Source organism: Strix aluco, chromosome 10 (genome assembly GCF_031877795.1).
Source record: "Strix aluco isolate bStrAlu1 chromosome 10, bStrAlu1.hap1, whole genome shotgun sequence".
Lineage (NCBI taxonomy): Eukaryota > Metazoa > Chordata > Aves > Strigiformes > Strigidae > Strix > Strix aluco.
The window spans coordinates 12,694,814-12,721,647 of record NC_133940.1 but is presented as its reverse complement, the minus strand read 5'-3'; the positions used below and the strand labels follow the sequence as shown (position 1 = coordinate 12,721,647).

Here is a 26,834-nt window from a genome sequence, read left to right as displayed (position 1 = left end):
AGTTTTTATGACAATGCCCATTCCTTGTATGAGCCTTTTTATGCGATGTTCTGTGGTCTTTCTTTGTAAGCATTAAGGTCAGATGCCTATTCTTTCTTCTAACATTTTGTGCACCATTATGAAAAAAGCAAACATTTGGGAATGTGTCATCCATAAAATAATGTAAATCTGTGAAATTATGTGAAATGAGCAAAGTTCAGCTGAAATGCTTGTGCTCCACTTTGGACATGCCAGTTGAAGGAAGACATGCACCATGTGGAGACACTCTAAAGAAGAGTTGACAAAAATTAAGAAGACCCCAGCTCTGAGGAACCTGAAGGAGCTGGGTTGGTTGATGTGGAGGCTGAAGCGTAAAACCCTGTGAGGATGGCTGTAAAAGGACCATCCCCGTGGTGGGTAGGACGGACTGAGAACAGGGACATCTGGGGTAGGCAATAGGAAGAAGTTGCTTGCTGCCAGTTAGCTAAGCACTGAAATAAATGATCCAGGAAGGCTGTGGTTGCCATCCTTAAAGGGGCAGCTTAGACAGACAGACAGACAGTAGGGGTGATACAGGCCTTGAGGTTAGGGAATGGGCCTGATGACCTTCAGATCAGGTTTGCCATGAACTCTGGAATTTATTCATTTTTAATGACTTGACTGCCAAGGCTGTGGCTTTGGGAGAAAAAGCCAAGTATGATGAAACCCACAGTCACCTGACGGGCTTGGAAACAGTGGAAAAATCCCATCTGGTGAGCTAGAAACCGCCTACATGGACACGAGCAGAACTTCTGCTCCCTCAAAGGTGTGCCTTATTGCCCTCAAGTTGACCAGGAGAGAGGAAAAGGAATAAAGTAACAAAGCAACCCATGATTTACTCTTCTTCCATGCCCTGCAGCCTCTGGCCATTTTCAGCGTCTGTTGAAACACTAAGTGATCTGCACCCATACTGTTTGAATAGCAAATATCAGTGCAGCGTGAAGCAAAGTGCACACATATTAGAAAATGAGCAGCCTCTGGTATTTTATAGCATAACATGCAGCAATAACACTTGCAGGTTGCTGTTCTGTCATTTTCTGATTGCTTTACAAAGATTGGCTGCTTATCCTCGGTCTCATTTAGAGCAGAAAGAAGTGAGGAAAAGAAGAATGGAGGTAAAAAGCAAGGAAGCAATTTGGTAATTTATATGCATATTTTGCTTGTAGCACACTGAGCCAACTGTTTACCTGTTAGTAGGAAAGTGGCTAAAATAGAATGCTGTCTTGGTTAGGTTAATACCGCGTGAGGAGCTGTAGGACAGGGAGGAAAGTAGGGCAGCTTGTTTGGGAACTTGTGCTGAAGAACAAATAAAAACCCCCAATGTACACATTCGGTTACCATATGTCGCACTTATCATAAAAGGCATCTCGGTGTTATTTCTTTGCAGGGATGCTTGAACTCCCCGGAGGCAGACTTCCCCGTTGAAGAAAGCGCATGCCAGAGGTGCCGGGGTTGCCGTTGGTGAGATGAGCTTTCGTGCCTGTTCAGGCAGCTAAGGCGGGCGGCGAGCTCGCTCCTTCCCGTGCTTGCCTGTTTGATTGACGTTGGCTTCCAAATCGCTGCGACTGTGCCTGAAGAAAAGCAAAGGAGCATAATTTTGCTGAGAGAATTTTCCTGGCAGGGGAAGGAATGCAGTGCAGAGAAACACGCCAGCGAAGAGCCTGGAAGTGCAAGTCCAGGTGCTAATGCAACTTCCACCCAAGTCATGCTTTTGTGAAGTCCTTTTCTCCAGTCGCATCTTGCTCAACACACCAGGGCAGGCTGCACAGGGGCTGCCCATGGCATTGCAGCAGTCTGGGCTGGATTAGTTCTGGTGTGACATTGCTTCAGCTGTCTGAAGAACTGAAGAAGATTGCTGGGAAGATGTTGGACTTGAGCTTCCTTACCGAGGAGGAGTATGAGAAGCTGATGAAGGTTCTGCAGAGAGATGCAGAGCTGAAGAAGAAGGATGGGGATCGTATCAGGTGAGAGAGCATGCAGTAACAGTAGGACATGAGTTCCCCTGGGGGATTTTTTTACTTCTTTTAGAGAGGAATGTGTGTCTGTGTGTGTGTGTGTGCAACAGGGAGAAATGCATGCTGCAGCAGTGCTGTCTCTTCTTGCTCAGATCCTGATGGATCTTTCCATTGCACCTCTTGCTTTCTCAGCCATCCTGCTGTCGCTGCTGTCTTCTTTCTGCAGGATTACAGGACTGGACTCTTCTTTTGAATTAATCGGCAGCCCTCAGAGATGCCAAAGGGAAATCATCCCTTTCCTGCTCTGGGGAGGAAGATGCTGATTTCTCAGTGTCAGAGGTCCGAGCAGGGGTGTAGCTGCTACCTTGTTTTCCTCACTCGGTAGCACAGAAATCCTGTAGTGTTTTAGAATGAGACTTTTCATCTTCTCTCATCTGCTTTGTGTCCCTCCGGTGCTCTTTGAGGTGGGTGTGTATGCAGTATCCGTTGTGCAGGCAGAGAGGGGCAGTGAGAGGCTACGTGATCTGCCAAAGGTTTGTGGGGAGCCATTTCAGAGCCAGGCATCGCTCTTGGTTCAGCTCACTTGTCACTGGCCATCCTGGAGCTCAGGTCTGGTTGATCGGGATTGCTTGTTGCTGCTGTCACTTTTTTAATGCCAGCCATTAGACCATCTGGGTTGACAGTATGCACCAGGCTCAGGAAGCTGGCACCAAACTCCCCACAGCAAGAAATGAGTAGTTCAGTGAGTGTGGATGGCACTGTGCCAGTTTACCCCTGTTAAGGATGTGAGTCTTCAACTTGCTGTTGAGCCAAAAAAGAGTAAGCCCCATGTAGGAGGGATGCTCAAGGCTTGAAGGGGCAGTGGGCAGCTTTGCAGCAGGCTCCAGGGAGCCTGCGTGCCCTGGCCTCTGCTCCCGGGTGAGAGCTGGGGAAACAGCACTGGTGGTAGCTTGCAAAAAGCTTGGACTTGAGATGTATGTGTCTGCATGCTCTTACATCTCCTCTGAATTGAAACAAGGTTTTCTCTTTTTTTTTTCTTTTGTTTTTCTGAAATGCAGTAAAATTTCTGCTTTACAGTGGAGGTTTGGGGAAAAGAGTGTTTGGATCATTTCAGTTTTGTTTCACTTCTCTTTGGAAGCTGTTGCACAAAAGGCTTTCATTGGGGAGCAAAGTGAGTTAGATCTTGACCGGGGTGGTGCCAAGTGCCCCTCACTGTCAGCGTGGCTATATGCAGTAAGGCCTTTGGTGCACGTGTGGACGCAGTTGGCTCCAACACAACCTGCCTGCTGGGCGAAATGAAGTCAATGGCATTACACTGATCTGGTGTCAGCAAGATTAAAATGTAGTCCTACATCTTCTCTGGCCCAGCACCTCGAGACCCTCACGGGGGCAGATGCAGCCCTGATCTAGACTGGAGCTGTGCAGCTCCCTGGCTGTCAGTCCTGCTGGGCCCCCCAGCACTGCCGGCAGAGGCTGGAGCCCGGTTATCCCATACCTGCTCCCTTCTGGCTTTTAGGCAGCCAAATGTGACCCTTCAAGGCTCCACAGTTGTCTGGGGTTTTGCCCCCTCTTCCTGCTGAGAATTGGACTGAGGTGGGCGTTTCCTCTGGCCTCCTAGGTCTTGCAGGGGCCCTGAATTGTGGTGAGCTGTGGGAGGCAGTGTCAGCTGAAAGGCAGCTAATTCAACAAGTCATGGTATAAAAACAAAATAACTGGAGGAGGGTTAAAAGTACGTCTAGCAAACAGAGCACTGACGGGTTTAGGTGCCAAAAACCAGCCCTGGGTGTGCCCAAATGAGTTACAGTAGGAGAAGCAGTGCTCGGGAAGGAGAGCTAACTGTTTGAGTGCCAAAATCGGCATGGCAGGAGGAACAAGGAGAGGAGCAGTGTCCAGGGAGAATGCTGCAGGGATAGGTTGCTCCTCTAAATAATATGATTTGTTTCTATGGTTTGCATCAGATTTGATCCAAAAGGCTTTGCCACTCATGAAGAGATTAATAGATAAAACGAAGAAGTGCAAGACCTGCAAACAGCCCCATCCCTTCCCAAAACCTCAGGGCTGAAAAGCAAATGAACAAATCTCCTTGCAGGGTGATCTGATTTGGATTTGTAAAATCTGGAAGAGGTGAAAGCCTGCGTTTACAAGGTGCTGTTCCCATTTCAGATAAAGAATAAATTAGCTTTTTTTTAAATGCTGGTTTGGCCCTTGTGATTGCAGAGAATAATCTCTGGTTCCTTCATAGCATCAGACAGGTGAACTTTACAGAGAATTGTTATGGAGGTAGCTCGGGGGAAGTCAAAACCTTGGAGATCTTTTTGGTGTGTAATGTTCTCATTGACTTTCAGGAGGATACAAGGCTCCATCAAGGATGAAAAGAAGAAGAAGTTTGTGACAGGTGAATGGTTTTCAGAAGTGAAGGCAAAACGGTTTCAGGAAGACTTAGAGGGGCCAGATCTACTTCGGGCATCAATTAGAAGGAAAAAGGGCAAACTAGAAAGTAAGTATGGCAGTGTGCCTCTTAAGAAAACAAATTGATGGACCAGAAAAAAGTGGTCAAATATGGGGGTCTCCCTGTACTGGGAGCCTGTTGGGGACCAACATTTGTGTTGTGATAAGGGAATTGTCAGCTAAACTTTCAGTCCTAGAAAAAAATACCTGATTATCAAAATCAGGGCCCAAAGAAAAAATTACAGTGTGGCGGAGGACCAAGGCAAAAGCTGTTTATCAGCTACGTGCAGTAGATGCCTTTTCCCCACTTTAGCTTTTTTCTTCCAAAATGTCTGTTTGCCAGAGGTCACTGGTATAATTTCTTGTCATAGAAGCCAAAAGGGAAGGGGATGATGTCAGGCAATTTCTGGCCTCAAACTGATATGTGTGGGTCAAACACCACTCCCCCCTCGCCCCAATTCCTAGAGTGGTCTGACAAAAACAGACAGCTGGGAGGTGGTGGGGTCAGTCACATCTCTGCAAAGGGAGGGGGTGCCTCTCTTCTCTTGCCAAATATTTGCCCACTTGAGAAGGTCCATAGCTAGCTTTTTACCTGGGAATAATTCCAAAGCACAATGTGGTTTTCAAAGTAAAAAGGGCTTTGGGGCGAAGTCTGAATGGTACCCAGGCTGCTGTGCCATAGCAAGGGTATATGAGGGACCATGTGCTAATTCGAAGCAGATGTACTGTGTGTTGTTTGACATGCAGATGAACTCTCATGGTAGTATGTAAAACAGATCAAATCAGATTTGTTGGCTCAGGGCAGAGAAGAGAAGGGATCAGGCCCATGTGAAACGAGCAGGACTGTGCTTTGAGTCCAAACGTAACCAGCCTGGAGCTGGCACTTCGTGCTGAACATTTGTGCAAAGCAGAACTGGGGATGATTCACATCCAGTCCTCAACATGAAGACAGGCCAGCTGACTCGCAGCAGGACCGTGGAACTGCAGCTCAGTCTCATACAATCTCCTTGATTACTTGTCAGGGTGGGTAATCACAGATACTTAGACGTGGCTGGTGAGTTACTGGCTGCTGCTGCTCAGGGGGAGCCATGGCCCTGATAGACAGCTCGAAGCAAAGTCTACCACGGTCCCTAATATAAGGACCCTATAACTGGGCTCTGTTCTTTTGCAGTAAAGGCTAATCATAGTTGAAGGTTTGTCTTCCATCTGTCCAAAATTCAGATGTCATCTCCACCAGTTCAGTTTAGTCCTCTTTCCTGGGCCCAGCTGCCCATTCCTGCTGTAGAGTAGGAGCAATATAGATCTCTCCTTTGTTTGGTGGGCCTCATTGGCCATGATATCTCTGTAACATTAATTTCCTGGGTATAGTATACGCCTCTGAGCTCCACATTACTTAGACACATTCTCAAAGCTAAACGCTGGCTAGGGACTTCACTATCTGAGAGCCTCATTTTCTTTTTGTGTTTTACTTACCTCTGACAGCTCTAATAACTTAGCATAGATTCATTGGAGCCTCTGATGCAGAACTGGCCCATCATATTTCATATGAAGTTGCTTTTATCTTTAGTATTAAGGATTCATGATGTCATTAAATTTACTATTTAATCATCCCTTCAGAATGCTAAAACATATAAAACCTTTTCCAGCTCGACAGAGTTGCCTGGCCGTTTCTGCAGAGCATGCTCTCTGTTTTTTGAGGATGTGCGTTTGTGCTTGCACCCTCTGCATGAAGAGACAGATGCTTCAGCAGCCCCTCTGCTGGGGCCCAGATCAGACAAATGCTCTGTCATCTACAGCCCAGCTAGTAGCCAGCAATGAATGGGAGTCAACTGCCTGTTGCCTTGCCAGAGGCATCAGCACCCTTAGCTTGCAGCCCATTTCAAGAAAGCAAAATTTGAAGTATTGTTGGTTTTAGATTTAACTTTTATTGCTCATGTGCACATATGAGATGTGGTCTCACATTGTCATCTAAAATAAACTCCTTATTAATATAGCAGTAATATGCAAGTTATGTTTGTGCATGTGCATTACTTGACTAATGCTGTTTTAAGAAGGAAGAAGCAAATGTTACCAAATTACTATAGTAATGAAAAAATCTCTATTTTCAACTTTTTTTTTCTTCCCTTTCTTTCTCTTTTTCTATTCTCAGACTTATTGTGGTAAAGCACACAGGTATAACACGACTTTATTCCTTCCTCTTACTTTTGCCACTGCCGTTTTACAGCACTGGTTGAGGATCAAGATTCTGTAGCTAGTATTTTCACCTTGCTGTTGACTATGGCGTGCTTGGCTCCTGCAGTGGTTACCGTATAGATTGCCTCACTCCACACGTGAGGGCAAGCACTTCTCTCACTGGCTTGTCAGCAAGAGTATTGCACTGGTGAGAGCAGTGCTTGGCCTGTTGGGGAACAAGAATGAGGCCCCTTTACAAACAGTTTGGCTGTGCAGCTCATGTTCAGTCTGCGATAGATGAGATAAGGGCTTTCACCTGCCATCTTGACACCTTTTTTTCTTCTTCTGGAAAGATCAGAGTCACTCATCTTCTGTTGGCTTTCAAGGTGATGAAGGGGTGCATGTTCATTTAGCCAAATCAATGTAACATGTTCATGACTCCAGGGCTGTTAATCCTGATTTAAGTCTTTGATGACTATGTTAGACAGTGAAATGAGAAAATTCCTGCGTGGAAAAGCCCCACTGAGATAATTGCTGTCATTCCCTTTGCATGGTAAAGAGGCTGAGGAGGGGTGGAAATTTGTGCCTGCACAGGAGAATGCCCAGTGACCTTTTCTGAGGAAGGGTTTTAACCTTTGGAAGGGAGAGTTGTGTGGATCCCTAAAGGTCTTCACAGTTAGTATTGATTATAATAGAAAACACAAATAATCGGCAGTAATAAAAATGTATAAAATAGATACCCTATATTTAAACTACAGCCTGCAGAGCAGCACAGATGGATGAATTTGGTGATAACTTTTTCCTGAGCTTGAGTGTAATGGATGAGAGCTAAAAATCGTCTAGGAGAGAGACTGTTTTATCCATCCGTCGAGGCAAGTCAGCCCCGATGGCACAGTTAGCCATGCTTTCCCCAAGCATTGAGTGTCTTCATTTTAGAGTGATAGGAAATGAGTAAAGCAGCTTAGAGTGTTAGGGCAGGAGTGGCTGTATACATATGTGTATAAATATATGTATGGACAAGTTAAACTGGTCAGGCCACTACTAATTTCTGTTGGAATTTGCGTCTTCTTCTCTCATCCTAAAGTTAGCAAAGGCATTTTGCTTGTCTTGGTGGATTATAATGTACTAATAACCTGTTTGTGGTTATAGAAGCCAGATATAGCTGTGTCAGTGGCTGAGCCATTTTGAAGGGCAGTGATTTGGATGGGGGGAAGCAAACACCTCCCCCTGCCTCTGCCAGCTGGGAGCCAGGAGCTCTGTCTGAGGGGGAGGTGTCAGTGAAAAGCAAGTATGACACAATGCCTTTGGAAGTGAGATGAGAAATGAATGCAGCCTTCAGTTGTCAAGGTCTCTTCAACCATGACAGGCAGAGGGAAAACATGGGAGCTCTGTGTTTGGTTCCTCTACTTCCAGAGCAGCTACCTGCTGGCATCTCCTTCCCTTGGGTCTAGGGCAAAAGAGGAGGACGTGGCTCACTGTATAAATAAACATTCCTCAGCATGCCTTCCCATGCCTGCACGTGACATGGCCTGCACGTGCCACCAGCCATGCCACTGTTTGTCTCTCCAGAAACAATATTCAGTGATGCTTTTCGTATATCAGTGTTTTCATGGGCAAAACGCAGTCCCTCTCTCAGAAACGTGCTCTCTAAAACTGGCCCATTCTTACACAACCAGACTTCTGTGTTCCAGCAGGAGTGACTCCCTGACTTCCCACTGCTGGGGAAACTACAGGCACCCAGCTGCCATCTCACGTGTGTGCCAGACATGTGGTGCTAACGCAGACAGCCCTGAACAATGCCTGCTGTGGTCCCCTGCACCGCAGGGCCAGGCGCTGGGCAGGAAGGAAGAGTTGGGACTGCAGCATTTTTCTCCATGGGGATGCACAGGCAAGAGGGGATGAAGCTCCATCTTCAGATATCCCTGTTACTGCCGGGCTGACTCTGCTGGTGCTGAGCATGGATGGCACCACACGGGCAGCATCGGCGTGACATTGATATCACAGCCCATCCGTAGGACTGGTCTATTCTTGGGCTTAGTGCAGTTTCCTAACCAGATAACAAGTGAGGCTGTATTATTTAATGTCAGAGCTGAATCCTTTGAGCCTCTGATTCTATTGTATTGCGTAGTGAAATATATCCTAGAGAGATTTGGCAGTTTTTGTAACAGGTAGATTTACTCTTTAAAATAGACCTAGCTACATGTGAATAAATATGTGCAGATCTTGTTGATTAAAAACTTAGCTTTATCCCAGCCGAAACCAGGACACCAGACTAAGCTTAGTTTTTCATGGCCAGTTTTTTCATCCTTTTGGTTTTGCAGTAGCAAGAAAGCCTTTTTGCCAGCAAAATATCTAATGCAACTTTATGCCCTGGCAGGCTGCTGTAAAGGTTATTGTCTTCTATTGTTTTTTCTTTAGGGTCTTTGAGAGCTTAGAAGACATAGCTGAGCCTTGTGCCAGTGAAAATAACAGGGATCTCCTCATTAACTGTATTGGCCTCCTCCTTTGTTTGCCAAGATCGGATGACTTTGAGTCAAAACAGGAAATGGCTGAATTTAAATCCTGGAATGGATTAACTTTATTGACAGTGTCTTGCAAAGGTTTCCCGTGATGCGACAGCTCCTGGCGTGAGTCAGGCGTTAGGCAGCTGGCTTTGACCTCTCGGACCCATGGGGTCTGGAGGTGCCTGCGTGGGGAGCACGGGCGATGTTGCCCCAGGGCCTCCCCCATCCCCGGGGAGAGCAGACTGAGCCCCCCGTCAGCCACCTCCTCTTAAATCCCCAGCGTTTGTGCTGGTGGGACTCATTTAACAAGCCTTTTCTTTCCCCAAACAAAACACACTGGCCGTTACAAGTTTAAATAAATATAACTTCTCAATTGTCTCTGTTATATTACAGATGAGGCCAACGAGCACATCCAGACGGGTCTGGAAAGCAAAGCCACCCCGAGTCCTGCCTTCCCTGAGCACGCTGCCTGCGCAGGAGAGAAGAGGTAGCCGCCGTTACTTGTGCAATGCTCTGGCTGCTGCTCTTACTTCTAATGAAAACTGAATGCTACTCATTAATTCCTGGTCTTTAACTGAGTTTCCAAGACTGTAGAAGTAATGGGTTATATAGGATATTTTTAAAATCCTTTTTCCAGGAATTGTCAGAGTATCAATCCTCCCCCAATAACTAAGTGCTAATGTGCTTATCCCAGAAAGGTCTTTTCCTGCATGATTTGATAAGGAGTCAGTAAAATGGAAACTGACTCTAATGTCAGGATATTCTGGTTAGTTTTTCAAAGTAATTATAGTTTTATTTGTTTAATTTTTGCCATGGAGCAACACTAACAGAATGAACTGTTTGAGGAAACTGCTCATTTCCTGCTGGTGCCAACCTCTGTGTCCAGTGCTTAGCACTCTCCATCAAGGCTTGGTAGGATTTCACGTTGTGCTGACTGAGCAGAAACACCCACTAAAAGCACTCCAAGGAACAAATCGGTGACCTCACTCAATATTCGTGGACTATGGAGAAGCCATTAAAATACTCACATATTCATTTATTGTTGCTGCCATCTCATTTGCATTTTTTTGTCAGCAGAATGAAGAATCATTCTTCACAGGTGGCAATTGCTCCAGTTAAATATTAAATATGGGCCTTGACAACACTTCCAAACCTCTTGCAGCTGATCCTTGGGTGTTGCTTAATGAAGCATCCAGAGTCAGCAAGCCTGAGATGCTCCTGCTTTACCAGCACAGCAATGGTCCTAATGGGGTGGGGGGGGGGGGTGGGGGTGGTGGTGTGTGATTAAATCCTGAAAAGCTTGCTTTGTTTTTCTCATTCAACCCTAAACACAAAGCATTCCCATATGACATCTCACCAGTTTGACTGCTGTTCTCCATTAAAAGAGCAGCCACCACTAGACACTCCCAAAAATGGTAGAAACAGTCAAGCAAACTGCCTGCAATGTGTGTTTCTTCCATTTATTTACCAGGCAGTTAGTAATTAACTTATATTCCAAGCATGAGGGTTTATATCCTGTACAACAACTATTGTTGTCATAATCATTCCTATAGTTTCTAAATTCTCCATCAACCTGGTTATGCCTTTGGCCTGAACTGGGAGGTGTGGCCTGTTCCTTCCCAGGACATAGCATGGAAATGCATCTCCCTTCTGCATGGCTCTTGGGCCTTTCTGGCACTGCTGCTTCCTGTGTTTTTCCCTGCAATTTTTTTCCTAGAAGGGGAAAGTCTGAATAAACGTAGAAGTTGACACCATTGTTTTTATTGAGCAAGTTCTGTACTGACTGCAGTGGGAGACTCATCCTTACTCTAAGTTCAGGCCATTTAACATGTTCTCCAGTCCTTCCAAGCAGTAACATAGAAAATAAATGAAGGCACCAGCTCTGGGCAGCCTTATAGTGGGCTGGGTCAGTAGATAAAAGTGACAAAGTAGCTGAGCAGAACTGAGATGATGTTGAAGACTGCCTGATCAACTTACCAGGCACATCAATACCATGATCTCCTTGCTCAGGTGTTTCTCCTCTTCCCCAGATCCAGCACACCTGCTCTTGATACCACAGAGGAGCGTAAAATCTTTCCAAAACCGAAGCCAAGACTTCCCATCCCGCTGTCTGTGTCACACAAGGTAGTGTAGGCACAGCCTCTGCACTTTGTTTTGTTATTGCTTGGACCTTCACACAGTCTGTACCTACTGTCAGGGGCTCCACAGACTGCCTGCCCTGGTGTCTGAGCTCAAATAAAATATATTTTTCCAGTCTTGCCAGTTTATATACACTGATAGGGTTTGTTTTCCATTCAGAGATCCAGTATACATGAGGTCTCTTCCTCAGAGAGTGACACTGGAACAAGTCCATCTGTGGCTGCAACAGACAGCTTGCATTTGTCTAGAAAAGGTAAGGTTTTTGTTCAGTGAGCCATTGGTGGTTTTGTTATTCAACATCAAACACCAGGAGACAAGATGCTTTTTTTGTGTGTGTACAAACGGATAACAAAGAGTATTTCTTACCTTGGAATGTAAGAATGGGCTGCCAACATTTGTATGAATTATGCCCAAGGCAGCAGAGACCAAGAAAAAAAAACCCAATGACTGAAACTTGTCCTGGCTCTCAGTATATTTTAAACTGAGTGCTTGGCTCACAACTCATTAATCCACAAATCCAAGTTACCTTCTCTTTCCTGCCTTGAATGTAGAGTGTATTTTTGGTATGTAGCAAATAGCCAATAGGAAAGCTCTCAAACTGGAAGCAAAGCTACAAACAAATCCCCAACTCACAGCAACAATTTAGAGCCCAGTGAATTTTTTCCATGTCCTGTTGCAGAGAGAAGGGCGGGGGTTTTCAGGGCTTTCCTCGTATGGAAGAGGGCTTGCTAGAGTCTCAAAATGGGGAAGAATTAGGAAGGTTTCTGGAAGCTTCCCTTGACTTCCCCTTGAGAAGCTGCAGCCCAGACCTTCCAGGGAAATACGATGTCATGCGGCAGGACAGGTCGTGAGCTTTTGTTGTTGTTGTAGGTCATGGAGTATCTCCATTGCCCACCAAGCTTTCAGAGGATGCTGTACCTCAGCTCAGCAGTGCAGTTGGAGAAGAAGCTGTTGATGGGGCCACTGGCACCACAGTGGGGCCAAAAACTCCACCCGAAGAGGCTTATGCTCTCAGCAAGATACCAGTGAAGAGGAAACCAAGCAGAACTTTCCCCAGATCTGAGCAATTTGTGAATCACATGGGGCTGGCAGAGAACAGTCTTGCAAGGAGGGAGCTGCTGGCAAGCCCCAAACCACTGACCACAGAGGGGGAAAGCAGCCAGGCTGTGAAGCAAGGCGTGAACTATACGATCTCCTCAATGAGTAACAAAGAGGAGGATATCGGCCTCAATCGTGAACACTTCAAGAACTTGAAGAACTTCTGGGAGAAAGGAGCAGACTCTGTGATGGTGGGAAACATGCCGGAGGACCCGAGCCGGGTGGAGACAGATGGTAGGCAGTTCAAGCTGTGCCGCTCACTCTCTGGGCAGCCTGGGCAAGGCCAGAACAGCGAAGAAAAACCTGGTGTCTTCACGAAAACAAGAACCCCCTACAAAAGGACAATAACCTTGTCTTCTAGCGAGGAAGAACCAAGCTATGTAGCCCCTGCAAGGAAGGGCTCAGTTTCCATCATTCCTAGATCCACATACGCCAAGAGCAAAGGCGGCCTGGCTACAAGAAATAACTCGCTGAGTGAAAGCAATGGGAAGCCGCCAGCGCCAGAGGAAGAGAAGGCGGCACAGCACTGCTCCAAGAAATCCAGATTGCCTGTGCGAGCGCCTTCCGTCAAAATCGAGTCACCTACCAAAGAAGTGTCTGGCAGCACGTTTGAGCCAGAGATGCCTACAGATGAGTTTATCGTGGCAAAAGAGCACAAGCATGCAGTGAATTCACTGGCGAGCAGGGTGCAGATACTTATCGAACCTGTGCTTACAGATGGTGAAAATTATGATGAGAAGGAAGAAAGATCTGATTTGGGAACTCATGACAACATGGAAATAAATGGAGAGCTACATGAGGAAAAAACTTACAAGTCTTCAGACCAGCCACCACCCGGTGAACCAGCCGGAGAGAGAGAAGCCGTTCAGGGAGCAGACTCAGCTGTTTACTCAGGTACTGAGGGCCGTAACTGCACCCTGTGAAATCCTGACAGAGAGTCACCCCTAAGTCTGTTTTCTTCTCTAACCCTTCTGCATTTTGCACATTTTCTTCATTTGTCCATTTATCCTGTATTGCAGTTCATGCAGAGTTAGCATGTGTAGAATGTGTTTAGCAAGCAGCTCTGGAAACAGATCTTGTGTAGCACAGTGCAGGTGAAAAAGGGACAGTGCCATGTTCCCTTGCCTTCCTCCCCACTACCAGCCCTCGTGCCTTACCTGCAAGCACCTCAGCTCGGGACAGCCCTCCATTGCTTTAGTACTACCTACAACAGGTCACAGGAACTTACTTTATTTCACTCACTGGGAAGACTGTGCTTTCTTCAAATGTGAGGCTGGAGGAATTCTTTCTGGTGGTAGCGATAAATCTGACACAAATAGAAGAAATAAAATGTGAAATAAAATGTTTAATAAATACATTGGCTGTTAGGCTACCTTGATGTAGCCACTGGCTGTCAGTGCTTAAATGACATTTTGGGTATTTTGGGAATGAACAAGTAAATCTGGATATTAAACTGCAACAAAAGTGACTGTACAAGGAGTCTGATCTTTCTGGATTCTGATACCATGTTCTCAACCGTGATGGTGTCAATAGTATCACCACTTTATTGGCCTCTTCCTCTGGGTTTGATGGGCTCTTGTAATGACTGCTACTATGAGCAAAAGTTATTGTTAATTGCAATTCATTTTACATGTGGGGTCTGATTGCCCCCAGCTCTGCTCTCTGCCAAGCAAAGACCTAGGAAGAGAGAGATTCTTACGTCCTTTTTCCAAATTTCCTGTCCTTATGTACCTGGGTAAGACCTGTTTGAGAGGATTTTCCATAGACTCACCTGATTTTGATTTTTAATGGTGTCATATCTTGGCTTATTTCCTACCTCACGTAACATTTCTATGAAAATTCTGAGTTGCACTTCAGGTACACAGAAATATTTCCTTTCTATACAAGATCATTCTTATATTTCTCAGGTTTTTTGCCTATTATTACATTCATTTCAGGATTATATTAGCAGATGGCTGTGTTGCACTGGAAACTCTTTGCAAGTTCTGATCTGTTTTAGGGACTGGGTTAATCCAGTGTTTACATTTCCCATCATAGTGTGAAGAGTTATTCCCAGGGAGAGACATTAAAGCATGCTGATGATTTGAAAGCAGCCCTGTGTAGTGTAACTGCAGCGTGTTCTAACCAGAGTGAACAAGCTAGGAGAGACACACACATGTGCTTGTTGACACACTGCCCATTTGTGTTTATTATTATACCATGTTGATTTGGCTTTCCATATATTCCAGAGGAAGATGGGGATCATTCTCCTGCTGCTCAGGCATTGGCCCGAGCAAATAGCATTAATCTGGCAAAGAGCATGGTGAACATTTACACAACCACAGAGAGTGAGTAATGTCTTTCTTTCTCCTTTTTGGTTTACATTCCCTGAAGGTAATATATTATGCCCAGGTTCTGCATCCCTGGTGCTTCTGTGCATGTACCAGGCAAGGAAAATGACATATTGTTTCATCATCAAATTAGTGCCTAAAATTAAATTCAGAGCCAGGAAATTGCAGCTGGGTTGGTGGTATGTTACTCAGTGTCTTCAGCAAAAAACACAGGGCCTTCAGAGGCTTGGCAAGAAGCTTGTACCCCTCTCTCTTCTTCCCCCACCAAGTACTGTGGGAGCTGCATGGCAGCCAGCGCAGTGGGTTAATCAGAGGTGCCAGACCTGACGTCCTGCATGTGAGTCACACCACAGACTCCTGTCACATGCTCACTGGTCTTGCAGTGCCCTGCCTGGGCCTCTCACCTCACCCAGAGCAGACCCTGTTTGCTGGCCTGATCTTCCCAGCTACCAGCTGGGACATGCTTTATGGGGGCAGTTTCTCCCTGATAACCCAAGAGGAGCTAAGGAGAAGGCAACCAGGAAAGCAGCAGCAAACCTGAAGAAACCCATGGCCAAGAAACCTGTCTGTGCCACCAAGAAGCCCAAGAAAGCTGCAACCCAGGAAGGGAGCCTGAAGGAAGGCAGCAACAGCCTCTGTGGCCAAGAAAGCCAATAAAAGTCCCCAAAAGGTATAAACTGGCAAGCCCAAGAGGACAGCTAAGAGCTTGCCTAAAAGCAAAGCAGTAAGGCCAAGGCTGCCAGGACTGAGGTGAGACAGCTGGGAAGGTAATGCCTGAGGAAGGGTAGAGCTGCTTGGAGGAAATGATTGAGCCTGTTTAAGTAAGCCTGACCCCTGGTTATGGGAGGGAGGAGGGTCCCCTTTGGGGCTGTGTCGAAGGCAGCCTGTGAGTGGGATGCACTGCTCGCCCTGTGACTGTGCCACCCCCTCCGGTAGCCTTGGGCCAAGTGCATGCCCCGTCGTATGGTGCGGTGACACGTCACATGGCACGGTGGCTCGGAGCTTCAGGTTCCACATGCACTGCCATTCAGTGACGTGGTCTTCACCCAGACAACCAAGATTTTAGCCTCCCCTTATTAAAGCTTATTTAGAGCCACAAACTTCATCGTTGGAAACCCTGCTCTAGAGAGTTACACTTACTTGTTTGCAGTATAACAAGTAGTCTGCAGAAAGGGCTACATTTAATGCTTTGCACATGTTTGGAAATAAAAAGTAGTAAATATCAAATGAATGGTAAATCACATAAAAGGTAAATCATATAAAAGGAAAATGCCAAAGAAGCTCTTGGGCATTTTGAGCACTGAAGAATAGATCATCGTGACTAACATGCTAAACAGGTGTGTATATCTGCATGCGTGTTTATGCACATAATATCTTCTAAAAACAAATTCTTCTGGGATGGAGATAGTCATCTTCAAGGGATACTGAGAAAAGATAAAGATAGAACAAATAGATTTTATTGAGACATTTAAGCAATCCAGTAACCATCTTTCTAAGCTGATATGAAGCTTTCTGACTTTCTTCTTTTAGATATCTGGCTATTGTCCACCTCTTTGTCTGGCAGAGTATTTGAAAGGTATATGCAATGGTGAAATTGTAGGTATAAATATTTTACAGCTCTTTTGTACAGGTAAATGTGCTATGAGATCAAAATGTGACCATGTTTGATTTCTTTGACAAGGAGGCAGATCTGAATGGTTTTAGTCTAAATTAAATCTACACAAAGAGTGATGCAAACAAGATACACATCCTTAGGCTAATAAGAGAATTAAATTAGCCACTAGAGGGAGTTTGCACACTCCCACACATTTAACAAAACCACATTGAAAATAGCTTTCAGATCTTAGCTAGCGGGTTTTTTTCTTGGGGAGGATCAACTTCAATGTCAGACAACAGAAACGGGGCAAGAAGGTAGTACTCTGGTGCCTCCCACAAGCTTTTCCTCCTTCCTTATGCCCTTAAACAAAAATGTGACTTTCTTATATTTTCCTGACTCTGACAAGATATCTTGATGCCTTTTTTGTTTGTACCTACAGCATACAATAAACCTCATTTGATACCCCACCAGTTTCTTGAACCTGAAAGAGTCAAAGAGCTGAGCAGATCCTCTCCTCTCCTGTTGTCTGAGGTAGGCTAGATGCCTGAAATGGCTGCAATAATGTTCACAGCATCCCCTGAATGGCTGGCGGTTTCATGAGGATGTTTCTCCTGGACACCGACAGTACTTGCTTTAGAGCATGCCTTGGTTATGTCATAAATAAATGAGAAAAGCCTTAATAAAAAATCCCCCAGTAACCCAAACCAACCCTTCTATCGTGGAGGAGTTTTAGTGTTTCCCTCTGACTCAAACCACAGTATTGCGTGCCCTTTCCAAGAGACCCGGTGGTTGCATGCAGCTCTGTTTGGAGGCAGTTAATGATGACGTTCGCTGCCGGTCGGAGGGAATGCCTCTGGGGAGACTCCCTGCTCTCTCCTCCACTCTCCTAACCTGATCGCTGCTTAATGGGACTCTGCTGAGCTATTGGTTTTTTTCTCTGTAGTGTTGCAAAGTGCTCATACGGCAGAGCTTAAAGATGCTTGTTATTTTCTGAGCAGACTGAATCAGACACGGCTTCGGAAATCAGCTTCCAGTTTAACAAGCACAAAAAGACGCCTAGCATTGGCAGCCACTCGTCCGACATGGCATCTGTCTCCTCGGTAGGTATTTAATGCGTACATCTCGCTAGATAGGGTTTCTCAGTCAGATGCAGTGACACTGCATTTAGGCTGATACTGATGATGTGGCCTCCGGAGTATCCTGATGGTTTCTGCATGGTACATTATTAGAAGAATGGTGATGGTTAATTACTTACTTGGGTTAAAGGAGTGTCTCCAGGTACCATCTAACATAGAGACCCACTGAGTCATTGTTAGACAAATTCACAGTAAGCCATAGCTCCACAAGAGCTGGGACTGCAGATGGGTGCACTGTGCAAGCTCATCCTTCACTTTATCAGCAAATTCAAGGGAACTCAGAGTTGGACAGCAAAACGTGATTTAGAGCTTCAACTTCTAAGGAAAACTGAGAATAGCTGAGTGTGTTTAGTTGAACATTTTTAAAAGATTCCTTAGAGACAGTGTTTTGGGGGATGCTGCTTAAAAGTGCTTGAATTTGCTGCATTACTGTTACAGGTGTCTCCAAGGTGTGTATGTGAGATTTAAAGAATATACTTGAAGCAGTGCTGGTAGGGAGAGATCATGAATGTAGATAAATATGTTAAAAAAACCCTTGAACTTTGGGGCACATGAGTCCTTCTCCTACTCTGGAGATCCTGGGAGCTATACATGAGCCCTTTGCGTCCAAGTCACACAGGTGTTCTTGGAAATCTTGTTCCAGATTCTGTGCTGGAGTGAGTATCCTGATGGAATGGTAATGCAGCTCCAAGGACTGAGGGGAGATGTTTGACAGGTTCTTGTAGGTTATAATAGAATGAAATTTAGAACCAAAGGATGTAGGGGGAGGCAGAGAATTGGGTTAATCACTAGGAAAGTTTTGTGGTAAATGTTCATGACTGTACCACAGAAAAGTGTCAAGAGGGTTAATTATTTGCTTTGTAAACAGCATTAGCTTTTATGTTACCCTGTCAGGAATCATGAGTGACTGGGACAATAGAAAATTCTCTCATCTTTCTGGAGCTATGTTTTGTTTCTGTTTCATGACTTTCTACCAGTAAAAGACAAAGCCTTGAAAAAAGAAGCCCAAGGTGTATGGGCAAATGCAGTTTGTTCTGGGAAAGCAAGTGGCTCTTGGGTGCCTAGCTTCTGATTTATACCTGTGGAAACCTCATTTTCCTGGGCCTTTGTGGCAAGTAGATGCCCACAGGCTGGCTCTGGTAGGACTGGCTCTTCAGGACAGGGGATGTATCTATTTTTGGTGTGTACAGCTCCATGCACATTGTGAGCAAGCAACACAATAGTAATAGTTTTTCCTGCATTTCTAGTCTGATACGGTTCTTACTAGCCAATTTAAAAAGTGATTGACAGTTGTGTGACTAGATCTACCTGAAGTTCATATACAGATAGTTCAAGTTCTCTCAATATATTTCTTTCTTAGTGATAAGACTGGGTGAGGATAGCAGCTGTTTGTACTGTAAGCATAGGGAAAGGGAAGATACTTGTGTGGTCCCCCCAGTAATACTTGACTCTATTTCCAAAAGTTTTGGGATTTAGGGGTGAGAAATCTTGGGCGTATCTTGAGCATTCGGGAGAATAGTGCTTCTGAGTCCTGGTCTAGGATAGCATATCCTTGTGAGACCCTTATTTGGGTTCTCCAACCCTTGCTTGTTTGAGCACAGCTGCAGATGTGGACCATTTCTGTGACAAGGACACAATACTACACAAGAACGGAAATTGCAGATTCTTTCTCTGGGTATGCACTTCTCAGACTATCATCTTTGTCCAGAAGCCAAGTCAGGAGGGTGCCTATTTCAGTGGCACTGACCTTGCTTTTCCATCTGGCAGGTGAGTGGCAGTGTGCTCAGTGTCTACAGCGGCGATTTTGGGAGTGTGGATGCCCAAGGTACCGTGGAGTTTGCTCTAGACTATGATGAGAAGAACCGAGAGTTCCAGGTTCATGTGTCCCAGTGCAAGGACTTGGCTGTTGTGGATGAGAAGAAAGGCAGATCTGATCCGTGAGTAACGCTTTGGTGCCTTGTGACTTCTACATTGCTGAATTTTGTGTTCTGGAGGATTTCTTGTCTTACATTTTCTCTTTTTAAATGTCATGGTCTCTTCCTTCCTTCCTTCAGAATTCTAGTGCATGCTTACTGCTGGGACTTTCCTAGCTGATGGTTCTGGAGGCATTGACATCAGTAAATGTTGCCAGACTTAAATTTGAACAGATTGAGAAAGCTTTGGTCACTACAGAGACAGTTCCTGTTATCACTGGAATATGTTCTCCCTGCATCTGTGTGAACCTTGATCTCCCCATGGTGAATACACTTTGGTAGTAACTCTGGTGATGCAGACACATGTCTATATGAAAAGAAAGTCCGTAAAGAAGTGTTGTTAGGGCAACAATGGCAGTTATACAGAGATTAGTGATCTCTAGTTCGAAAGGTGATGAAAAGGAGCTTGGAATTGAACCCTGAGAGAGTGACTTAAAGACATTCCACCTCTTTCCTTCTCTCTAGTTTCACCCTGATTTTGAATGTACAGAGATGCTATAGTTACGGGCATTTCAGAAAATGGATATATGGCCTTGCTGGTTTCCCATATTGCCTAGAAAGCTACCTGTTCTGAATGTTGGTGGCACTCACCCATCTCCAGTGAGATTTATAACTTCACATGCATGACAAGTTAATATCCTAGCAGGTCTCTTAATTAGTTTTGCTCTCACAGAGTCAACTCCAGGTCTTTTGTTTCCATGTCACTGTTCACAAGTGTTGCCCACTTATTAGAGCTTGGAGATGCGGAACAATATCCAGCTGGAGTTTGTGTTCTTTTCTAGGTATGTTAAAACTTATCTGCTCCCTGACAAAGCTAGAATGGGTAAGAGGAAAACTTCAGTGAAGAAGAGGACAGTGAATCCCATTTACAACGAGGTGTTACGGGTAAGAACAAATACATGCTCTGAAAACCTGTGTTGTAGCAGGCACCCGTACCAGGTCAGGTCTGGAAAGATCCTGCCTTCTTGCCAGGCTTCTTCGCCAACACTGCACTGCCCTTTCCTTGGGTTTGTGAGGGCAGAGATGTTAAAGGTTACCCACCTGTGTGGCACCCAAGATTTCTTTGTCAAAACCTCACAGTGATCTTTGGATGAGATGGGGACCTGCAGCCTCTGCTGCCTTCAGCCAGAGCATGGGGTGTTCTTATCCCCTTCCCTGGCATGCAGTCACGAGGCATGGGACTAGTAAGAAAGGTCTTCATTATGTGATCTTACTTATCAACAACTAGAGGATTATTTAACAATGCCTGGGCTGTGTTAATAGTTCTTGGAAGAGTATTGGTTTTGCCCTGTGATGAACGGAGTGCTAGGTTTCCCTGTGCTCAGCAGAAAAGCTTTGTCAGGGTGGTAGTATTTCTGCAGGACAAAACAAGTGATGTTCAGAGCGAGGCCAGTCCATTAGTGCATGTGTGGAGTGTGTTTGAGTGTCTCAGAGCTTATTCAAGCTTTTGAGTAGTTTATTTCTGGTTGTGAAAGAAACAGAAGAAAAATTTGAACAACCTGACTTCTCTTTCTTCTTCTAGTATAAAATAGAGAAAATGGTATTGCTGATCCAAAAATTAAATCTCTCTGTTTGGCACAATGATCCACTGGGACGTAACAGTTTCTTGGGAGAGATCGAAGTAGACTTGGCCAGCTGGGACTGGAACAACAGGAAACTCAACTGGTACCCGCTGAAACCCCGAGTAAGTGCATCTCAGCTGCAGTCCCTCTTCCTAGACAAACCCTGAAGCCTTTAGGAGTGGCAGAAGTCCTTCCTGACTCCTCTGAGGTCTTTGGGTGGTGTGGTAGAGCAGAACAACCTGAATTGTACCTCGGGAAATGCAGTAAAACACCCACAAGCCCGGGACACATTAGTGCAATATTCAGTGCTCTGAACACAGGCCTTCTTGGGTCTTATTTGGTGACTGATCTATAGGGACACTTTCATACATGTGATCTGACACTAATCAACAGAAACTCTGACATGACTTTGCCTCTCTCTCTCTACTCACATAAAGACCATCCCTTAAAAATAGACGGCAGAGTGCTAGGTGATGCAATTGAACATGCCTTGAGAAGTAAATATTCAGATGCCACTTTTTGTAAAGCCCGTACAGCTTCCTGCATGCTTCTGGGTTCAGATCCCTTTGCAGAAAATAAAGGATATTTGTCTTTCAGAACTAAGATGCTTAATTACGTGCAGCTGGACATGTCTGGAAGGGCAGCCTTGCTCTGAATCCTCAGGCTTTTGGTTCTGAGGGACTGAGTTTGTGAACAAAGCCACAAAGAAGGGAGCTTCCCTGAGAATGGACTGCCCCAAGAATGGGCTGCCCCAGCCATGTAAAATCAGAGTTTGTCCATTTGTGCCCCTCCATTGAACTCAAAAGCTGTTTTTCTTGCTATGCTTATACAATCCCTTGTTTAGTCAGTCATAACTCTTTCTGTTTCAGAGCCTTTCTGCTGTTAATGGTGTGGATCATCGAGGAGTGATGAATTTGTCTATTAAGTACGTCCCTCCAGGAAGCCTAGGTAAAATGGGTTTCATGCATTAAGAAGTATTGCCCGTATGTTGACATGCAGCTTGGAATGCCTCATCTGTTTAAGAGCTGGCGAAAGAGCGATCTTATCAGAGCAAGATCTCAGAGATCAGCACAAAGGCACAACCAGCAGTGCTTGTTAGCACTATCTGCAGCTTACACCTGATTTTCACATCTGGTTTTATTGGGAAAGTGCTGGGGAGAGAGGAAGGACTCAACAACCTCAAACTGCTCAGCATTTATGAGCACTGTGGGCACTGTAGGGTGCTGTCATGTGGTAGCAGCAGCACACAGCCCCTCTTATTGTGGGGCAGGCACAGGCTTGGGTTTGCCCAGCAGTTCCTTCTCCTTTCCTGTTTCAAAGCAGCACCAGCAGATTGTGTCAGGAGGCCTCTGCAACTGCAGGTGTGATGGGGCTGGTAGGAGTGCTGTGACACCCAGGCAGAGGCGTGCAGAGCTCACGAGGGAGTGCATTCACAGACAAGTCCTGTTGCTGCTCCCTCAGATCCCTGGAGAGGAAGCTTGTCGTTTTGCTAGCTGCTATAAGGACTGATGTGACAGTTTTTCTCCTCTCCTAAATGGCAGGTCCCAAGAATCCTCCCTCTGGCGAAGTTCACATTTGGGTCAAAGACGTCAAAGACCTGCTGCAGTTGCGTCCTTCTGGAGTTGACTCCTTTGTGAAATGGTAAGTGCATGAGCATGTTACTGGCTTTGATCCTGGGTCCATGCGTCCACAAAGCAGTTTGCTTTCTTCTCTTTTCTCGGGCTCACCTCTCTGTGCCTCCATACTGTAAAGCCTTTGTGTTGCATTGGACTCTGTAGAAGAAATTGCCCTTGTTATACACTTGTGGCCAAATTAGGAAAATCCTTGCTGTGATAAAGCTCTTGGTCAATCACTGTCTGTGACTCACTCAGTGATTTGCCTCCATAGCATCTGAGTGAGAGGAATCGTGGGCCCTGCACCTTGCCCAGTGTGTTCATGTGAAGTGGTGAATTTTGCCTTGATATGGGCTTGCATGCAAAGTTTGGGAATTTGTTAGGGATTCACCAGAACTGACATACAGATGGTTGGATCCTGCTTTGATCTTCTCCAGAATTTGGCATGTGCGTGTTTTCTGCAGCCTGCAATATCAATTCTGTCTGCTATAAGGGAGAAGGTACTTCAAATATTCCAGAAAATTAAAAACCTTTTAAGGGTATTTTAAGATCTTTTTGGCTCTTTGAAGTGATCGCCATATTTTTTGTATATTTTAAATCCTTACAGAGTTTTCCTGCAGAAAGGTTTGCCGCTCAAGAAGCCTAACTGACCATTTTAAAATGCCCTCTTAGGCATCTAAGTGATGAAAATTTATGAAAGTAGAAATATCTGAAAGTAAGGTCCATTTTTTAATGTAAAATGTCAGTTTGCAAAAAAACCTTGCCAAAAGCAGGAAATTTTAAGCAAGTACCCTTCTTTCTGAAAATGTTTGCTTTTAAAATGGATTTTCTTGGCAAAACAAAAAGTTTCATCCAGGAATTATGAACATTTCCTATTAAATTTACAGAGATTTCTTATGTTGAGACCCAATTACTCCCTCAGAACTGAGGCTTGTTAGACCAAGGAACTTGGTAGGAACAATTCAAATCTCAGGAGATATTCAATACTACATGCTGTATTTTTTTCCCCTGTCAAAGCTATGTGCTTCCAGACACCAGTAAGAAGAGTTACCAAAAGACCCGAGTCATAAAAAGAGACACAAACCCTGTTTTCAATCACACTATTGTATACGATGGCTTTCATACAGAGGATCTGAAGGATGCTTGTGTTGAACTGACTGTGTGGGATCATGAAAAACTTACCAACCATTTCCTTGGAGGAATCAGACTGGGCCTCGGGACAGGTAAGTGACTTCCTTTACATTAAATGAATACTGTTACCATATTGCTAAGCCACAAGATATAATGGGAAGTTCCAGAGCACTTTCCTGTTGGGGAGAAACCAGGGATGGGGAGTCTCAGTAATTGGAGAGAGTCTTGGTACTTGCACTGGGTCTGGGATGGAGGGGCACTGGTGCCATGATAGCAACCCTCTATTCCTACATTTTCTGCCAACATCAACTCTGAGGTCTGGAAAAACTCAAGAATCTCCTTGGGTCCATCAGAGAGTTTTCCTGCTGTTACAGGAAGACAGGCTGCGTTACAAATCAATGTTGTATTGCTGCTTCTCCCAGGGAGGAGTGCTCAGAGATGAAGGCAACGTGAATGCCATGTGGGACAGCACCACCTGGTGCTCCGTCCACATCACCTCCTCCCTTTAGTAGCTTTAGTAGCAAGAATAGCTAATATTTGAAAAACAGGGTGAGCTACACTAGTTGATCTGGTAGGTAATCAGTGCTGAGAGTGCATCAGCTGGAGTTAAATCACAAATTGGAAGAGCGGAGTTGTCTGGGTGTAGACTAAGGTGGTGGTGATGTTTTTTTGTTTTGTTTTTATTTAGAGGATATAGTGCTGAACGACCTCAGCAGGGGGGCCATTTGCTCCACTGGGAGACAGTCACTGTCTCTGGGAGTTGACGGCATGAAGTTCCAGTTCAGAGAAGGACTTAGACCTGTGCTTAGCTGAAAGTGTTTTACTTCAATGGGGTTAGTCAGTTCGGAAAACTCCAATATTTTTAAGCCAATATCCTGGCTTTTAGTGTACCACATAGCTAGGCTTTGGCAAGATAGCATGTTCATCTTTTATTTTTGTAAGTGGGATATCTAAGGTTTTCTAAACTATTCATTGTTAAGCGAGAGGACTTTCTGAGAGATGAAAGACAAACAGAAGATTTCAGAATGTTGCAATAAAGAATAAATGTTCCTTGAGGGTATCAGGAAAAGGCTCATAGTAGCTGGAAAGTCTGCCTTGCAGGTGCCCCTGTGTTTATTGCATTTGTTTCTGTCTTCTCTGTTTTCAGTCTCTAACATGTCATCAGGAGGGCTGTGAACTATCTAGTGGGAAGGGGCAACAAGAATAAGCTCATAAGCAAGTTATAAAATTACCAACCCCAAAATAAGCTGTGATCCAAATTTAGACTTTTATCTCATTGACAAGTAGTTAGCACGTGCAAATATGGTTGAATAATCAATTTGGAATTAATGTACACACTTTTCTGCTACCGTATGTTTGATTCCTATATAAATGAAGTGTAAAGCAAAAGAATTTTGACAAATATTCCACCCAGTCCACACGAAAATCTAAGGGGAAACCCAAGCCTTTTAGACTTTCTTTACCATTCCGAAAGATGCAGAAAGGGCTTGAGCCCAATATTATTTTCCTTGGCAGGTTATGTTTAGGGTTCTTGTATTTTGTGGCTTTTACATTGACTTTATTCTGAACTCTGGTGCAAAATGGAGGTCATTAGCAGAACAGGAGGCATTTAGCATGCAACTTGCTGAGGGGAAGTCAGGACCTTTAATGTTAAGGCACTGCCTGCAACAGTTACATCCCATTGAGTATTTTTGCATCGTGTAGAAACTCTTTGTGTAGCTCCCAACGTTGTAGTTTTCTTCTTCTTTACAGGTTTGAGCTATGGCATCTCTGTGGACTGGATGGACTCCACGCAAGAGGAGGTGGCCTTTTGGCAGGAGATGATGTCAGCTGCCAATGAATGGATTGAAGGATTGCTGCCACTGCGCTCACTGGCAGGGAGAAAAAAACTGAAATAACCCACCATTCGTGCCATAGAAAGGTTGAACGTGGTCATTAGAACTAGGAAACTTCCTGCACCGATGTGATAGAGACCATCCACGGGGTTGGCAAGTGTCAGGTTAATAAGGCAGTTGTTGGACAGCACTTTGGAAATGTTAAATGTTAAGTACTAATTCCCTGACAGAGGACATGGAAGATGCCAAACTGATGCTATACTTTATTTTGACCGAGAAGAAACTTCATTTGTTGTTTTATTTAATCATTTATATTCAGTATCTTTGAATTCCATTAACCTCTGGGAACATTGGCAGAAGGAAAAGGAGATATACATATTTTTATTTTTTTACTGTTTCTTGTGCCATTTTTTTTTTTCTGTGCAGAGATGTAGTTGTACTAAAGCAGCAGCATGGTATTATTCGTATTCCCCTGCAAGTGGTACACTCTGTACTTGATGTAGAATTGCTCCAAGTCACCAGCAGCACAGTCTGAGAATGGGAGCTTGGCATTTGTCATTGGTGATAACACATCTCTAACATGAGGAAAATTGAGACCCGAGGTGAATCTAAAGAAAGAGAGGACTATTTGAACCAGGAAATGAAGCAACGTGAGGAGGATGACAATGAGGAATTCAATATATTAATTTCTTTCTGATTTTATATGAAAGAGAGAAGTGATGGTCCTGCAGCTAGTGGGATTTTGCAACCAGGGGCTGTTTTCCTAGCTTTCCCACAGGCTTCCTCAGTGACCTCAGGCAAGTACTCTATGAAAGGACAGTTTCAGTGCAATATAAACTAAAGTGCTTGGCCAAGTGTAAAACATGGTTACATTGCTGATGGGCCTAATCGCACCTTTGAAATGCCTTGTGTGCAAAACATTTCAATTCGAAATAATGATGTAGGAAGTGGTCTCGTGTTAGCCTGGCACAACGGGTCAGGAAAGAAAAAAAAAACCACACTGGAACACAGGAGATGTTGGGAGCTGGTGGGAGAGGTAAGTAGGGAGTGAATGGATGCGAAGTGTCGCTGCAGGGCTACAGCTGCCTGGGGTGGTCTCCTGCCTCTGCGTGCCCTGCTGCTGGTCTTCCTTACGCCAGAGGCCTGTCAGTGAGTTGTCCACGGTTGGAATTTCCTTTCTGCCAGTAGCTTGCAAGAACTTCTCATCTGGCACACTGACCGTGGCAGAGTGGCGTTGTGAATACATTTTGAAATGCAGCTTTGTAATTTGTATTTTCGATGTACATATTGTGATTAAATAGAATGTTCTTCTTTAGTCATCAA

General features: G+C 44.8%; 1 protein-coding gene across 1 annotated transcript; it reads left to right on the top strand.

The window, feature by feature from the left end:
- Nucleotides 1-1,117: 1,117 nt before the first annotated feature.
- LOC141927902 (synaptotagmin-like protein 2) lies at nt 1,118-26,834 on the top strand. Its single transcript, XM_074835291.1, has 16 exons — nt 1,118-1,982; nt 4,319-4,470; nt 9,491-9,584; nt 11,128-11,221; nt 11,396-11,489; nt 12,107-13,228; nt 14,563-14,661; nt 16,701-16,792; nt 17,260-17,361; nt 19,165-19,334; nt 20,153-20,255; nt 20,893-21,054; nt 21,802-21,880; nt 22,474-22,573; nt 23,563-23,768; nt 25,429-26,834. Exons 1-16 carry the CDS (start codon nt 1,882-1,884, stop codon nt 25,572-25,574), a joined length of 2,916 nt encoding a protein of 971 aa, XP_074691392.1. The 5' UTR covers nt 1,118-1,881; the 3' UTR covers nt 25,575-26,834.